This window comes from Fringilla coelebs, assembly GCF_963513975.1.
Source record: "Fringilla coelebs genome assembly, chromosome: 15".
NCBI classification, from domain to species: Eukaryota; Metazoa; Chordata; class Aves; order Passeriformes; family Fringillidae; genus Fringilla; species Fringilla coelebs.
In genome coordinates, this window is record NC_140041.1 from 7,523,386 (window position 1) to 7,540,787 (window position 17,402).

At 39.6% G+C, this 17,402-nt stretch overlaps 1 protein-coding gene across 3 annotated transcripts in view; it reads left to right on the plus strand.

Moving 5' to 3' along the window:
- Positions 1-976: 976 nt before the first annotated feature.
- GABRB2 (gamma-aminobutyric acid type A receptor subunit beta2) overlaps positions 977-17,402 on the plus strand; it is a gene marked incomplete at both ends in the record, with an annotated part of 128,078 nt that continues 111,652 nt past the window's right edge. For all 3 annotated transcript variants that reach the window (XM_084215900.1, XM_084215899.1, XM_084215901.1), the window contains 3 exons: positions 977-1,053; positions 1,180-1,271; positions 2,069-2,136. In XM_084215900.1, coding sequence (XP_084072026.1) covers positions 977-1,053; positions 1,180-1,271; positions 2,069-2,136 — 237 coding nt within the window. The remainder of the gene's footprint in view (positions 1,054-1,179; positions 1,272-2,068; positions 2,137-17,402) is intronic.

Below are 17,402 nucleotides of genomic sequence, written 5' to 3' on the forward strand. Positions count from 1 at the left end.
TTAATTGGATCACACGCTGCATTTGAAGAGCCTGGGTGTTTTACCCGTAAGGTAAGTGGGCTTATGCACCTACGTGGGGTCTGGATGGTCACTGAAAGCCTTTCAGGGTGGTGTTTTTCTTCCCCTCGGCCCCCCTCCCCCAGCTCCGTGGCCAGGTTCCGTTCTACCTGAAGAACTCGCATCCCTGGGTTAGACATCGGTCGATGTAGGGAAAATGCGCCGGGGGGCAGCGGGGTCGCGGGGGCCCCGCGCCGCCCCTCCGGCACCAGCCAGTGACCAGCGGGAGCCGGCGACCCCCTCAGTTCCCAGTGCCTCTGCTCCGGGAATAGCTCCTGGCATCACAGTAAGGAAAGAAACAGCCTAATCCCCTCTTACAAGAAACTATTCGTCATCATTTTTTTTTTTTCCTCCGTGAGAAATATTGTAGGCGCTCATCTCCCTCCTCCCCCACCGCCCGCCCCCGTTGCCAGCGCCGGCTCCTTTGCCCGCACCTCTCCTCGCTTCAGGCGGTTCTTTCCAGGGACTAAAAAGTTAAGCTGCCCCCTCTCTCCCCCCACCTGCCCCCATACGTACGCAGTGCATTCTCCTTTTTAACTATTCTCCCTGTGCCTAATCCGAGTCCGTCCAGCCCCCCCAACGCTTAAACTAGGTTGCAAAGCCGCTGTACCTTGCAACTCCTAAAACTTCTCTTCTTGCTGTGATTTATATTCTATAATAACAAAAAGGACAACAAAAAAATACTGGGTCCTCCTGTGGATTACTTTTTTTTTCTTTTTTAAATAATGCATTTCCTTCTTCCCCTTTAATTTTTTTTTTCAAGGAAATTTGCTCCATCTCCAGCAGCAACCACTGCTCCTTTTGATGTTGTGGTACGCCGTGCGCATGCGCTTCACATTAGAATTACTGCACTGGCCAGAATAAGTTGGATCTCTTCTTCTCTTCACTGAAACCCTAAATCATATCAAAAGCTAAAGGGATGCTGAGAGTCCGGAAAAAGGGTTACTTTGGGATTTGGTCATTCCCTTTAATAATAGCTGCGGTGTGTGCACAGAGGTAAGTGATTAAGGTATCTCTTTTCCTTTACTTTGAATTGCAGTGCATGCTGCCGCTGAGAGAAATGTGCAGCTGGGGGCTGAGAAATCAGAAATAATACAGTATTATTCTTTCTTTTTTCTTTAGTGTCAATGACCCTAGTAATATGTCACTGGTGAAAGAGACCGTGGATAGACTGCTGAAGGGCTATGATATTCGCTTGAGGCCAGATTTTGGAGGTAATTTGACTGCTTTTGCATAAGAGAGGTTGCATATCCGGGCTGGGTGCGTTGTGTATGGGGGCGGTTTCAAACGTCTTGTGGGTGCTGTTGCTTTGGGGGGTGTGTGTGTTGCCATTTCCTGTAGCTGATCCAAAGTTAAGCCCATTGTTTCTCAATTTTCTTAGCAAATGATGCTCCTAATGCGATCACTTAAATCACTTGTATATTCCCAATCGGTCCCTCATTGTGTGTGTGTGTGTGTATGTGATGACTCTTTGCTAACCTGTAATTAAACCCTTGTTTAACTGGTTTTATCGAGATGCAAATCTCTCTTAAGTTCACCCAGCGTTTGCTCCTTTCAGCCTAATGTGCCTGTGATCACAGCTACTATTTTCGAGTACAAGACGTGCCGTTAACTGATACAGAAATGTCATTTAACCCCCTGCGCGCTCCTACTTCGAACTAGTTGGTTTATTTCGGACGTGCTCTCTGTGGGTGGCCCTTTCCCTCCCCGGGGCTCGGTGCTCGGTGTCCGCGGGGCTGAGCGGCCGCGGAGGCCGGCGGAGCGGGCGCGGCGGTGCCGCACGTGTGCGGTGTTACATAAAGCACCGCCTCGGCCCGGGCAGCGTGCGGCCCCGCGGGGACCCCGCCGGGGAGGGCAGAGATGGGGGGAAGCGCTTCATGCCTTCCTCCTCACTTTCTGGTCGTGTTTAAACGTCGTTTCGTGTGTGCGCCGTGTGTTCGCCCTGCTAACTCTGGTAAGAACGAGTTAAGTTCTTCGAGATCACATTGCGGACCATCTTGTTGGTTTGCAGGTCCCCCAGTGGCTGTTGGCATGAACATAGACATTGCCAGTATAGATATGGTCTCGGAAGTCAATATGGTGAGTACTTCGGCTTCGGGGCTGCTTGCACTCCCAGGGGGTGGCTGCCGCTTCCCCCGCCCCTGCCAAGGCGGAGCGGGCGTGAGGGGACCCGGCGCGGCCTCCTGCCCCGGGGAGGCGCCGGGGCGGGGCACGCCGGCTGCCGGGGGGTCGGGGGCGGCCTTCCCCCGCTGCCGGCGGCGGATCCCGGGCGAGGAGCGGCGGCTCCGGGCTCGGAGCGGGGTGCGCGGGGCCGCTCCTGCGGCAGCTCCGGGGGCGCGCCCGCCCTCAGCGCCTTCCAGCGAGCAACGGCGCCCCCTGCCGGCCGCGCGCGCGCACCGCAGCCGTGCCCGCGCAGCCGCCGCGCCCCGAGCCCGGCCCGGCGCCTTCCGCGGGCCTGCCCAAAAACCCAATAATGACCCGTGAGTACCTGGCTCTGAGCCGTGCGCTGGCTATTAAAAACAACAAAAAAATATAGGGGTTTGCTTCTGTGTGTGTTCAAAATTTTCCTGCTTTTTTTTTTTTTTCCCTAGCCTGACATTTTTTTGAATGGTGGTGAAAGAGTCTATGATTTTAGAAGTTTTAATTTTTTCGAGATGTTTGCATCTCTTATTTAGAACTGACTGTCCTCAAATGCTGAACTTGTTCAGAACGTAGTAATTTGACGTGTTTCTTTCTGTGTTTCACTTACATCCCCTGGGAGACTAATGATGTGTGGAGAAAATTGGACAAGTCTGATTCATACTTTAGAAGAAGCTGTACTTGACTTAGATGAAACTTTACTAACATTCAGTTTTATTATTTGGGAATGTGTGGGGTCTAATTTTGAACTTTTTGTCTTTTATTTGCATGTTGATTGGTTAAGCACGTGGAATTTGGCCTGGCACTCATAGTGGCTTATAAAGAACGACAAACGACACTAAAACATAGTGGCACATGATACAAAAGTGCTGCAAAATAAATGTGATTTTGTCAAGTATTTGTGAAGGCAAGTTTGCAAGTTTGTTGTTTGAAGCAGACTTTCCATTATTCTTGAAGAGGTTTCAAGTAAACATCTTTCTAAATACAGGTGTGATTTTAGGGCTGTTGCTGTAGCTGTAACCATGCATTTGAAAATGACACTTGGAAGTTATCAGTTGTTTTAATATCGTTGTACTACTGAAATATTTAGTTTCTCAGGTCATGCTTGGGTTCTCAGAGATGTTGTACTGGATGAATTGGCAGACATTTGCTCTCAAACTGAATGACTTGTGTGATGTACAGGAGTTTTTTTTCATAATGTAAAATAAAGCCCTTGGCCTAATTTGAGGATAACATTACAGGTGATTTTACTGTGAGACAGCGAGGTGTTGGTGACTGAGTGCTTGATGCTGGTCGTTTTCAAGATGCCAGGGAACCTGAATAATTTCACCCTCTTAAACATTACTTCTGGGAAATTTCTAAGGGGCTTAAAGGGCTCCCAAACTTTGTACCCCTAAACTTGTTATCTAGTGTTCTACCTCGAGGAGCTTTAAGTGCAGAGGAAGAAAAGTGCATTGTATTTAAAACCACTTGTTTTTCATTAAGAGAACTGTGGGTAGGAGAAAGAGGGGCACAGAGTTATTTCTTAGCCAGCCCTGAGCAGTGAGGGCAGTAGAAGGTTCCTTGTTGGGGCTGCAATCTACCAGGTCAGTGTTTTATCCTCCCATCCTTTCAGAACTGGAAAGTTCATGTGAAAAAATTGTTAAAAATCTTCTGATTCTTTTTCTTTGCTTCTTTAAATGGTTTCTAGACATTTGGTCTCCAATTAAAGGTGATAGCATATCAGAATACTGTGATCTGATCCTTACAGCCTAACTATATAAGGCAGTGTTATTTTTAGTATTCTGTAGTCAGTTTATTGTGTTTCTATAATGAAATGTTTGACCTTTCTGAAAAAAAGTCTTTTCAGACTATCTGCAGAACTCAGAGGAGGAACTGTATATACAATTTTGTCCTACTAATTTGCCTAAAGCATTTAAGCTCTGGGTATATTTTACTCTAGGAAGCCACCTATTTCTTAAACCCAGGCAATCGTGTTACATAATTTTTTTTTTCATTTACAGTTTCTAAAGAGATACCAAACCAAGATAATAATTTGCTTAATTTCAGAATGTAACACTTGATTTTACAATAGTCTGTATAACATACCAAGTCCCAATAAACCCTGAATATAACCTGAAATGAATGAGGAGAGAGACATACAAGGAAACAACAAAATACTTTGTATGCAAGGCCTTGGCTTTTTTGCTTGCACATTCACCAGAATTTGGAGTAGAAACCAGGAGGAATGCCAAGGAATGCCAGCTGATCCAAAGTCTTCTGAGATAACAAGAGACACAGAAAGAACCTTTTGGATTTATGGACCTGTTTTTTTCGAAGCATGGCCTTGTTGTAGCTTTGTTGGTAGTCATGGCAAACACTACTGACTTTAGATAAAGGCAAATCATTGCCTGGACTCGTGGATTAACATTATTGGGCTCAAACCTGTGCCTTGGGAGAAAGGCTAAATAATCATAGTTATTCAGCTTGAGATAATTTCTCTTGATTTTAATGTTTATTTATTTTAAAATTACATTTGTTTCTTAGTCTTGATATATTGCAACTACCATGTAAACTTGTGCCACCCTGCAGGGAGAATGTTTATGTCACTCCAGTGTCATGGAGTAAATCGTGACGTTTTCACTGTGTTAAACAGGATAACTTGGACTTGCTTTGACAGAAAGTACAAATATGTTAAGGATGTTCAAGAATATCATTGTTGACTTTGAATTCTTAAAGAGGTGATGAGCACTTGGATCAATAAGAACTCAGAGTGTATTAGGCTTTACAGGTACCTTATAATTATTTATTTTATGCAACACAGCTGGAACTGTAAGCTGTTTACCTTGGGCAGTCAGAAACTTGAACTAGCATTTGTCTGAGTTTACAGAAATGGTTTCAAAGTACTGGTACTTGAAAACAATTGTTCCAGCTCTGAGGAACGCACTGAATGCACATGAGAAAAGTGAGAACTTCAAGTGTTTGGGGTTATCAGCAAATATCATATCATTAGTCCACTATTTGGACTAATTTCTTTGTATTCTGCAAAGAAAAAATCTACAGCAGGCATTTTATGTGATGCAGGATTGATTATGGCTAATTCCACATGTCACCAGGACCTGCAATATTGTTGAGTGTATCCTTTATTGTAGTCATATTATAGATGTTCTTAGGGATTCTCTTATTCAGGTAACACTGGAGAGCAAAGATGGAGATCTGTGAAGGCTACTTAAATGGTTTTCCTGGGCTAATGAATTTGATGTTATGTAAGATTAGCTATGGTGCAGTGAGTCTAATGCAATGTTCACATTTCTACATTTTCCTCTCAGTTAATTTTTGGAATAGACCCCTTGAAAATGTAGCAATGAAGACTATTCTCCATTCTAATTTTCTCCCTTTTTCTCCCAACTATTCCCTCATAAACTCTTTGAAAAATTGTTATAGGTTCATTAAAGATTACAGAAATAAATTTTCTTCCCTAGACACCCCAGAAGATTCTGCATAACGTGTTGTGCATTTGATCTATCTAGATTAGACATGAGGATTTCTATGGATAATGTTGGTCATGTGTTAGTTTTCAATGTCTTGGCTTATTCCCTATTAAATAGGTCAACATTTCCTTCTTTTTTTTTCCCCCCCCTTGTTCTGTGGCTATTCTGGGATTCTAGTACAGAATGTCTTGAAAAGAGAGAGAAATATTCTGTAGCTACAGATTTTACTCAGGAAATATATTCTTGTTGAGGTATTGTGTTGTATATGTGTCCTGGGGTGGCTGTATGGTCCAGTATCACTATTGTCTATTTTTTTTGTCAAGATATAAGTTTAATTAAATATAACTATTCACACTGTGGGTGATTGGGTCTGCAGAGAGGAACCTGAAGGGTTTATTTCATTCCCAGTGTTTGCTTGCCCAGTGTGCAGGTTTTGGCACGTGGAGTCAGTGGGGTGTGTGAAGTTAGAGATGATATATTGGTTTGTCTTAGTAGGGCCATTACTGTTGATTGAGAGCATAATCCTTCCATCAAGTGGGAGTTGGAGAAACAAAGGAGCTGTTACCATCTATCAGGGAAAGGTTTATTTCTTAGTGTGTGCCAAGTTTTACATAGCAGAGCCTAATAGCTTCAAAGCTCTAAAAAAAAGCTTTAAATTTTTTTCTAATTTTATATTTCACTTCTGTATTTGAGTTATGCAAAGTTGCACAAAACAATAGGTATAATTCTCATAGATCAGAATATTCTCAGAAACATGCAGGCAGGCATAGCTGTAATTTGCTGGTAGACCTCAGTAATTTTGCTGGTAGACCTCAGATTTGGAGTTGCTCTTGATAATGGAAGCCCACTACTGGTTTACTTAAAATCTCCCCTTTTTCTTGAGGTATTTTCAGGAGGGGACATTAACAAAGCTCAGGGTTTAGATTGTTAAATAGGTTTAGGTAATGAAAACAACAGGACCTGTGTTTCTGCCTCTCAAGTAGCAGCAATTGTCTTTATGTGTGTAAAGGGAATAGATGGTTTGTGATATAGAAACAAATGGGGATTAAGTGGTAAGAAAACAGGGTGGAGCTGTTCCAAACCCAAAACGTCATGGAAAAGTCCTGATAGAGAAAAATGGAGAGGAAAAACTGTCCTATATACACTGGTGTAGAAAGAGATGAGGGAAAGGTCATGAAAATGGTTGCTGTCAGCAATATCTTCTTTTTTTAATCCTTCCTAGTTGTTTATGTTGATGCACATGCGCTATAGAGAGAAAAAAGGTGAGAACAGGGCTGAAAATGCATTGAAAATGAAATATTGGAATATTGAGAAGGTGCTACTTTGCTAAATACTTCTGCTGCCAGAGACGGTTGTGTTAGTTTCTCTGTGTCATAAATGCATGTGTTTCTTCACATAAAACTACATTTCTCAGCAGACAGTTTGAATTTGGCTCTTGTCAAATTATTGTGCTTATGCATTTACTGACTCATACTGAAATGTGTCTACAGAGACTTCTTTGAATGCAGAGCAGGTGATGTACATCTTAGAAGTGAGAACTTCTTTTTACTGAAAACCTTGTTTCACCTTTTCCTTCAGTTACTGTCTGGAATAACATTGCAGGGCATTTTTGAACTGAACTAAATTATTTTAGTATGGGTTTCCATTTTTTGTTACTATATGTCTCTAATTCAGGCATTTTCTTTTCTTGTTTTAAATGTATGTGAAAATAAAAAAGAGCTCCTATGTCCAAATAAAATATTTATTCTTGAGGACCAAAATAAGTCTTCCTATTGATACTCTACATGGGGATTGAAGTTTTCATGCTGGTTTTGCTAGAATATGGGTAGCCAGAGCATGAAAAGATTAATCTAGAACATATATGCAGGCATATAGCAAATTTGTAGCTACTTTTACAAGAGAGTTCACAAGTAATAAATCATTATGTATATTTATATATATTATGTGTATCTATGTTCTACATCTGAAGAAGGGTGATGTAATTCTCAGTTTTTTTAAGGTCAATATAAATGGTTTGTTAATTGGATGGCACTTTCAGGGTGCTACAGTGTTGCAAGACTCAATCAGTAGAAAAATCTTCTTGTTTGGTTGGTGGTGGTGATTTTTCAAAGTGATCACTCCCTTCTGCAGACCAGGGGATGGTTGTTGGAAATTTAAAGAGATTGTCTTGGAGGTGATTTGTACTACTGAATTAATAATTATTGTCTTCTGGGGTGTTTTTTTTGTTTGTTTGTTTTTTTCCTTTAAGAAAGCCTTGATCTATAAACATTGAAGTGTTTTGGCTCTTGGCACAGGAGAAAAGATAAATTTATCTTTAATGTATTTTATGGGCAGTGTCTTGGTGCTAATGCGTGGGAATGAACATGAAGTGCACTTGTTAGCTCCTGCTATAGGCTGCTTTATTTCATAACTCCTCTATTGAAAATCACATAAAATCTTTATAGATGAGCTGTGTAGTAGAATAAAAGATTTTTATGTTGTGCTCTACAAACTTGTTACAAGTTTAAGCTGTTCCAATGGTTGTATTTGTGCTCCTTAGTGACTCCAAAGTCTGTCAGTGCATCATGACTAAATCCTTATTATTCCTCCCTCCCTTTTTTATCCTCATACATCATGCAACCCTCTGCAAGGTTTATAATAGAACCTTTAGTATTCAATCATGTTGATGAACAGTCTTGTATAGTAAAATTTTTTTTTCCAGAAGTAATCCAGATTCCTGGTAGACTTCCAGTGGTTAATGCTATAGTTCTCAGATAGTGCTTTTAAGAACTAAGCAAGCAAGGTTCAGTCCCCTCATTTCAAAGGATGGTGCTCATCCACAAGATCATTTTTAAGACATGGAAGATGGCATCTTGTTTGTCTTTACAGATGATAACTTCAGAAATAGTCAAATGTCTGGAGTTATTAAAACTGAAAACTTTGCTACTATGAGAGGATGCAATCTGTCTGTACCTGTGTATAATTACATATGAATTGTAGGCATTAACAAATGTTACCAATTGTGGGTTTGCAAAAAGAAAACCAGGACAGAATCAGCCTTTGTGCTCTACTGTAATTACCCTAACTGTGCTTCTACAGGGATTCCCACCCTGCTCCCATTTCTTGACAGAGATGCTGTGTACAGTGGATGGATAACAGCCAGGACAGCACAAGCCCTGGAGGAAGAGTGACACAGGGGCATATTTACAGTTTCAGTCTTGCCTGACTGAGGGCCAGTGAAGTAGCAGTGCTCTCACTTCACAGCATTTCCCTACAAAGATCTTTACATGCAAATTTTCTGGCTAAGTATTTTCAAATTAGTTGAACAATGCAAAGATCCTCCCAAGACTTGGAATCACACCAACTGCACGTGACATTTTTGTGTGAGTTTTTCAAATAAGGGTGTAATTAATTCCCAATAAAAACTAGAAGTTCTGTTCTAAATAAGAAAGCATTTAATATCCAGGAAATTGACATAAATGCAACTGAATACAGAGTATGTAGATCATATTCAATGTAGTTTATCACAGGTCAGATAAAGCATTGAGAGTGGGACCTCTTCCCCTGTCCCTAAACTTAAAAGAACAGGGGGACTGTGCTATATTTCTATCTTGAGCTTTTTTTTTCATATCTCCATCAAAGTTAAGGCCTATTAATTTTTATTCTGTGAGTACTGACAGAGGGATTCACTTCTTAGATTTCAAGTAATAATTTTAACTGTGTGGGGAGACAAGCAACCCTTCTGAGAGATGCATTTTGTAACTCCAGTGTGTGCTGTTATAGTAAATGCGTCACTTCTGAGTCTTTCCACTGATTTTTCCTGTATACAAACCACTGATTCTTTGTGGTTGTGCTGAAAGACAAACTCAACTTTATAAATTTTGAACAAGTGGGAAAAAATTACTGAAATCTTGGCCTTGGACAGGAGCAGTATATTAAATTACCCTAATGAAAGCCTTATTCAAAAAATTCAGCTATTTGAAGCGGAAAGTGCTTGTTCCAGTGTCTGTTGTCCGGACTGATCTTTCATGAGCAGGAATTTCTATTAACCAAACAACTCTGCAACAAAGGATTAAACCCCAGAATTTTCCTTCACAATTGGGTGTCCTTATTACTGCCTGTGACTGTCTCTTTCCGTGGCCAGAGCAGCCTGGCTGTCTGAACCTCTGCTCTAGATGGATTGTTAGCCCCTGGTACTTGGGAGTGGGCGAGTTCAGGTGTCAGGGGACCAGAAAATCAGGCCTTGCATGTCATAAATTAACCCATGACAGGCTGACAACACATCCTTGGCCTTCTCAGAGTAGCCATGACTTTCTGTTAGGTTAGACATTACCTAAGCACAATTGTTTTGTCTATGTTTGCATGAGGTTTAGGTATTATAACCTGTCTGAATGGACTTCAGTAGGAACAACATGCATGCTCACCTGGAGCAGCTCCTTCCTGAGTGAATGTGCAGTGCAGATCTTTGTGAACTGGGAAAGCTAAATCATCAAAATGGCAGAAACTTGTGACTGTAATACGTTGTAATAGGACATGGAATGAATGACGCACACGCTGAAACTTTTAAGGGAAAAAGAAGAAAGTTTATTTGTTGACCTCAATGTGTATAGGATTCTAAAAGTGACTCTGGATTGGAAGATGAAATTGCTACTTCTCTAATGACACGTGTCCAACTAACAGTTTTATCAAATTTCTCCTTCTCCAGAAAGGAATGCAAAAACAATCAATATTTATTAAAAAGTGCATAAGAAACTCCATTACAAAAATGTAAACATTAGAAGGCTTAGAAGAACTTAGAAGAACAGGGCGACAGTAATATTTTTCAAAGATTAGTCACCACAATTTCCTTGAAGAGTTGGTTTGGGCAAAAGGCCCTAATTTGCAAAATGCTCTAAGTGTTGTTTATTTTTAGATACAACCCTTGGAGAGAAGCTGTTATTAGGTGTAGAGTTAAGTAAAGGTCATGCTAAGCCCAACTGAGATGAAAAAGTCTTCCAGAAATGCATATGGATATTCATATATTTGGGGTGGCTCAGGATGGTGACTTGTGATTTAGATTTCAGAAGTCTTTCTCATTCTACTTCTTTCATTACATACAGCTGTGAAATAGCCAGAAGTTCCTATTGCTTTCATGGAACTGAAGGCATCTATTTCTCGGTGAGAACCAGCTATTAAAATGCAGTAATTAAGTACTGGAAAAGATACTGAAGCTTTTCTAAAAACCATTCACTACCATGGATGCAGAAGCCTTTGGAAAATCTGATCCTAATTTCTATTGTAAATTGATTTAATTTTTTTCCCATGGAAGTTTGAATTGTTTTTATTAATTGGAAGAGGTTCTTTCTTCTTGACTGAATAAAATTAGTGTTCAGACTTTTAAATTTTTCTGTATAGACCTTTAAAAATGAATATTTTTTAAAAAAAGGAGGCACATTATTGCAAACACAGTGAAAGTAGTGAAACAGTGTTAATTCCTTTTGGTCAGTAAGGGTGAATGTGTTGTCATTTGCATAATAGTTATCACCCAATAGTCCAGAAATTGTTATGGTCTACTGTCTAATCCTTATTTGTTTCTTTTATAAGTGTATTTTTGAGTTAATAGCCCTGCAGTTCCAAAAAACTTGTAGAGCATTGTGGGATTTTTTTTCCTTTCCAAAGGACTGGTGACCCAATAGACTCTGCTGGCTCTCTCAGGTGTGTCAGAATAAGAGTGTTAATCCATGTTTGACAAGATGTGCACCAAAGGAGGCATAACATTTAAGCAGAAAAAAGTAGTTTGAAGGTTCAGTAGATTGAATTCATAAATTAAACAATTTAGGAGTGTAACTGTTTCATTATTCCTTATTAGGAAATGATTTATTCTTTTAGATAATATATAGGGGAAAAGGAAGTAGGATTAAACAAGCATGCATGTCTTTTTCACACAAAAAGGAGCATTTTTCTACTAATTCTATCATTTTTTCTTTAATCATATAGGTCCAGAAATGGCCAAAGAAGCCTTTTAATCAGCCTGAAATCTTCCTTAAACTTACGTGACTGTTCAATGTCCTTTACTGTCCAGCTGCTCTTTTTCACCAACATTTGGCATTGTGAGATACTTGTAGGGAACCCATCCAGAATTAACAGTGCTACCATTTGTATCTTGTAGCAAATGCTGCCTTAGGTTGCTCAAAATAAAATGCTCAACAATCACAATAAATAGGAAAATGATGTAAAATTACTCTCTTTTCTTAATTTTGTAAGAAGCCTTTTCAAAGGTGTAGGAACATTTCCTGAATAATGCATAGCTGAGGCATTTCATATCGAGTTTCAGCTAAAAATATATTATTATAGCTGACTTATAAATCCTCAAAAAATAGACTTGTAATGGAAATTCCAGGGGACCCTTAACTATAATCATTCCTGTTAGTGTAAATGCCTGGAAATAAATACTGTTTTTCATTAATCTACTATTATGTGACACAAGTGACCAGTTACAGAGAAATCTATAATAATTCTAGTTAGCCTGCTGCATTCAAATCTGCTGTTAAAAGTACCCGCCTCTGTGTATAGGCTCTGCAGAATGCTTTTGTGAGCTCAGGTCCCATGTGAGCCTTGTTTTGAAGTCTTAAAATGTGTAAATGTGATGCTGATTTTTCCACAGAGGCTATTTCTGCATGGGTTTCACAGATTTGTGGGCATTTGAGTGACTTGAAATGCAATACAAGATGATTCTTATAATGCCTCATCCATAAGTGTAAATGGGACTGGGTAATAGTCTCCAAAAATGTTAAAATGTTGCTGTGCAATAAATAGGTGCTCTCCTGAAGTGAGTAGTTGTTACTGGTGGTTTTAATTGGCTGGAAAGTCATAATAAAACCTTGCTGGCAGTTTTGATTAAAGGATATTTAAAACCCAGTTAGTCTAGTCATAGAAGAGTACACTTTTTTTAGTCTTGGTCTTGAGTTTGTGCTATAACCAAATGCATTTCTGAGGCAGCATTAGGAGTTTCATGTGGTTCCTACCAGGGCCAAACTTTGCCTCTTGTTTAATGGGAGACATCACTTGACTTTTTTTTTTGCTTTCAGTTAAGTGAATACAAATGAACTTTTAAAAATCATAGAATTGTAGCCGCATTTCTCTTCACAGAGAAAGGAAGGTATAACTTCCCAGGGATGTTCTGGGATTCATATTGTCTGAACCTCAGAGAAAGAGAAAACAATTCTTATTTACGGCTCCTCCACTTGTTCACAAGGGGGATGCATTGTGGAAGATTGTTTACCTGAAGGGAATTGGTGATTCTGGTGTGAGTGCTTTGATTCACTGGCCAACTGAATCCAGGTGTGTGTGTAGGGACTGTCACCTGACAGTCACAAGAGGCTGAGAGTGGAGTGGAGTGCTTTGTGCAGATTCATTTAGGTGATATAGAATAATATAGTATAATAAAGTAATTAATTAGCCTTCTGATAGCAATGGAATTTCTCTCCCTCATGGGTGTTGCCTTGTTTGCTATATAGAATCATCTCAGGTAAGCTAGATGGTAGTGCAAAGTCTAAAGTGTAGAATTAAATTTTGATCAATTTTTTAATCACTTTGATTTTTTTGTTAATGCAAAGGTATGTGAACTTTTGATATAGCATATGGTAGTTTAGGATAGATACCTATGTCCCAATAATATGCTGGCTGGATAACAGTTTTGTTTATTGATGAAGGCAGAAATTATTTAGTAAAGATTGAGAATATGAGATTTCAATCAAAATTGCTGCTTTTGGGTATGTAAAGGGCTTGTTTTAATCACTGTCCCAATTGTTTTGTCGAGGAAATATTTTATATTTTACGTAACTTAAATTACCTCTTGAGTTAAACTTTTTGAAAACACAGGATGTTTATAGGTGTTTTCTTGTTGAGTAACTCATATAAGCTGAAATGCAGTCATGGAGTTCTTTGTATTGCACTTTAACTGGAGTGCAAACCTTTCCTGGTCATAGCTGATCTGTTCCTCTAGTGCTTGGTCTTGTTCTTCCTGTTAGTTCATTCATTTCTGCCAGTTTGGGCTGGCTCTGCAGTGCCTGTGTGTGCCCCTTGCCTGTGTGTGTAAGAGATCCCAGCCCTTCCCGTACCTGGCTCTCTCATTTCATTCTGGCTGATGCAGTCAGATGGTCGAGCATCAGTGTGAGCGTGTTTACAGGCAAGCCCAGTGGAGTTGGAGTGTGTCATTGTCTGACCATCAGCCTTACCCTACCTGGCACTGCCCTTAGCTCCTGGCTCTGCCTGCAGCAGAAATGACAACCCCAAATGGGAGCTCTGGGTGTTGTGCGCTCACGTCCATCCTCGCGTGGTGAGGACACACACCCAGGAGACAGAGGCATGTTTGGGGTTAGGCTTGGGAGTGATTTCTGAGCTGTGTCCTTGGGATCATCCTGACCACAGAGTGGAGGTGGGTGTGGGGGGAGTTTTCTGCTGTCACCAGTGGCAGTGTCACAAACAGGATTATGTCTGGAGTTGTACGTAGCAGAGTAGACAACCATCAAGACAGAAAATCTGTTTCCCAGCAAATATTCCAAGCGATAAAGAACCTTAGGAGAAAAAGATAAAATGTGATGTATAGACAGAGTTGTTTCTATGCAGAATATTTTTTTCCAAATTTCCCTGGAGGGATCCGCTGTTCTCTGAGCATCCAAGAAGTTCATTGTGCTTCTGATCAGCTTCCCACACATTCTCACCCACACTACTTTGCTGTGTCATCTTAATGTCATTTTTAAATACTAACAAAAGTATTTTGTTTATAAGGCAGAAATAAAAATCTTGAGAGGGGAAAGAATGCCTTTTGCATGCTATTTTAGCAGATCAAAGCTGACTCATGAGTAGCAAATATGAAGTAATTAATGTATTTAAAATTCACAATTCCTGAGTTGCAAATTTAAGAAGTGTTTTGATTATAGTCATCAGATTCCATAGACTTTTTAAAATATGCTTAGTATTATTTTTAGAAAGTTTACCTTGCTGCAGAGTATTACATTTAGAATATAGAGGAGTATATGAATTTGTAAAGCTAGGTATAATTGGTGTTTTAAATAATCAGCTGTGCTGAATTAAACAATGTCCAGGTACACTGGAGGCCAAGTGGGAAGATGGAAAAACAGTCTTTCTCTGGGGAAAAAAAATTACAGTTACCATTTAATCTGGTTGACCTGGGAAGTTTTAAACTTTGTTATTTACTGCTTTTGTGGTGGCCTGAAATTCCCGGGAGCATGTCACTGACACCAGTGCAGGCAAGTGCTCCTGCATGATTTTATTTGAACCAAAACAAAACATTTTCAAAATTAGTCAATTTGCACCACATTGGACCTTGGAACTGCAAGGTGAAACATTAGTTCTTGAGAGGTCAGTAAAACTTCAATCAGTTTCTTCTGGGAAAAAAGGAGGAAGGTGTTGATTTGGGAGTGAGAGCTTTGTCTTGCTGGCCCAATGTCACAAATGTCTTAAAGAACAGAAAAATAATCCAGTTGGACATGGAATCACTGGTAATATATGGATAGCAGTGGAAGAAAAGTTATTTGTATAACTACATCACATATTGAAGTTATGTGAGAGCTGATTTTTCTCTAATGGTGGAACTTCACTATCCTATGTGCCTGGGCTTCCAAAATGCTACCTGTATATTTTTGTGTGCTGTGGAACAGTGGTTTTGTTCCCTCTATCACCTCTGTGCACTCCTGACACGGGATTTTGCACAAATGGCTACATTATCAACAAGGCTTCAATTTCACAGTTGCAAACCTTAAAACGTGGTTTGTTAGCGACTTAAGAAAATTCTCCCATCCTTCAGCCCCCTTTTCTTCTAAAATTATTGATTACTAACTCACAGCTGGAATTTACAGAGATTATGAAGGTAATAATCTTAATCATGAAGGTTAGAACAGTTGCCACATTGCTTCTGTCTCCAACGAAGTCTTCAGCAGAAAAGAATTGCTATGTTGGGCTGTTTGCCCTCATGTTTTCTAAATATAACTCAACAGCAGTCTGGTTCCTGAAGCCATCTGCATTAATACATCTACAGAAAATAAAATACCATATTAGTCACTTATTTTTTAAGTGAGCAAAACTTGGCAAAATTGAAAATAATTTCATAAGGAAATAGCCTTTTAAGTAAAGACAGGATTATTAATGAGCTGCAGCAAAGAGGTTTTGTCATACTGGTGATTGTGCCTCTCTCCTGTTTATAGCACCCAACTGTGGAAGTGCTTTCAAAATATTTTTGAGACGTAGTTTTGAGAGAGCAGTAATTATTCACCTTTCTCTGAGATTTTTACTTCCTCTTTTTTCATTGTCTCTTAGGAAAAGGGTAATGATTTCTCTGAAGGTGAACCACAGTAGCAGACAGGGGGAGGTTTTAAGTAAACAGGTGGAACTCAGCTAAGCCAATTGTTCCAGCATATCAGCAGTATCAGTTTTCCAAAAATCACTGTTTTTATAAAAATTGTCTTTTAAGTGGACATAAGCAAAATAAAATAACCAGTATTTCTGCTTGGAATGATTAATCATAGTCAAACTTTTCTCACTGTTCAGACCTGCAAAGGTGTTCATGTGAGGGCAGTCATTTAAAAGTAGCATTCTTTTAGCTACTGTCACTCAAATTTTGTAGGTTACTGCTCAGTATTCCTCTCTTCTACTGAGAAAGGTTATGCTGTCATTACATTGCAAACCAGAACTGTGGGCTGCAGTTCTCCCAGGAATTCATCTGTCTGAGAGTGACACACAAAATCCTCAGGATTATCTCTTTGGCTGGTGCTCCATTGCTGTTGGTACTTTGCAGTTCTTTATTTCTGTGTGAATTTTTTTTTCTGATTTTTGGGTCCATCTTACCTATAGTCTTTCTTTTCTGAATTCAGGTGTGGCAATAGCAGAAGGAGATTCGTAGTTAAGAACTGGGAGGAAGTTTGTTTTCTTCTGGTGTGTTTTTAATTTGTGTGCTGTTTTTCTGGTTTGGGTTTTGGCTCAGGTTTTTTGTTTGTTTGTTTGGGGTTTTTTTTTTGCTTGTTACTTTGTTGGTGGGTTTTGTTTTGTTTTTTAAGTCAAGTATTTTTCTGGAAGTACTTTTAGTGTTTGTAATCATGGGAAACCTTTCCTCATCATGCTACAGTAGAGGAGGTTTGATTTATGAAATGCCTTCCTCTTTAGGCATCTGTTGTCAGCAGCTTTCTGTGGGGCTATTCATTTTGGCTGCATATGCCCCTTTTTCTGATTAAAACTTATTTTCATTAAGATATCGGTTTGAGAGCTGTAACACTCTTCAGATAGGATATAACACCTTTAGCTTTAGGTGTGTTTATCCATAACCTTTGATTTGTTTATTTTAAAAGATCTGAAATATTTTCTGCAGTGACTGCATTTAAAAAGTCACTTACTAGTGGCATATATACAGTTGCATTTGAGCTAGAACATTTGTATGCTTGGAAGTAACCACTCTAAAATATCATTGAGTACCAGCTCCAGATAAATACTGCCTTTTCCATTTATGACCCTTCTAATGCACCCTTCTATCTTTTCCATGTAGATAAAGTTTGTTTTTATTTTTATCAACTGCACGCTGTTCATGCTATCCCTTTTCCTCTTGCATCTTCATAAATGCTCCTTTAGTAGAATGTCATTGTGTGCCTAAAGAAGGAAATATGTCTGGAATACAGCAAGCAATTCTCTGGGCTGATAAAATAATCTGAGGGCAATTTTAGTGCCTCATCTATTGGATCATCTGGACACTGTTGCAGGGTTCCTTTC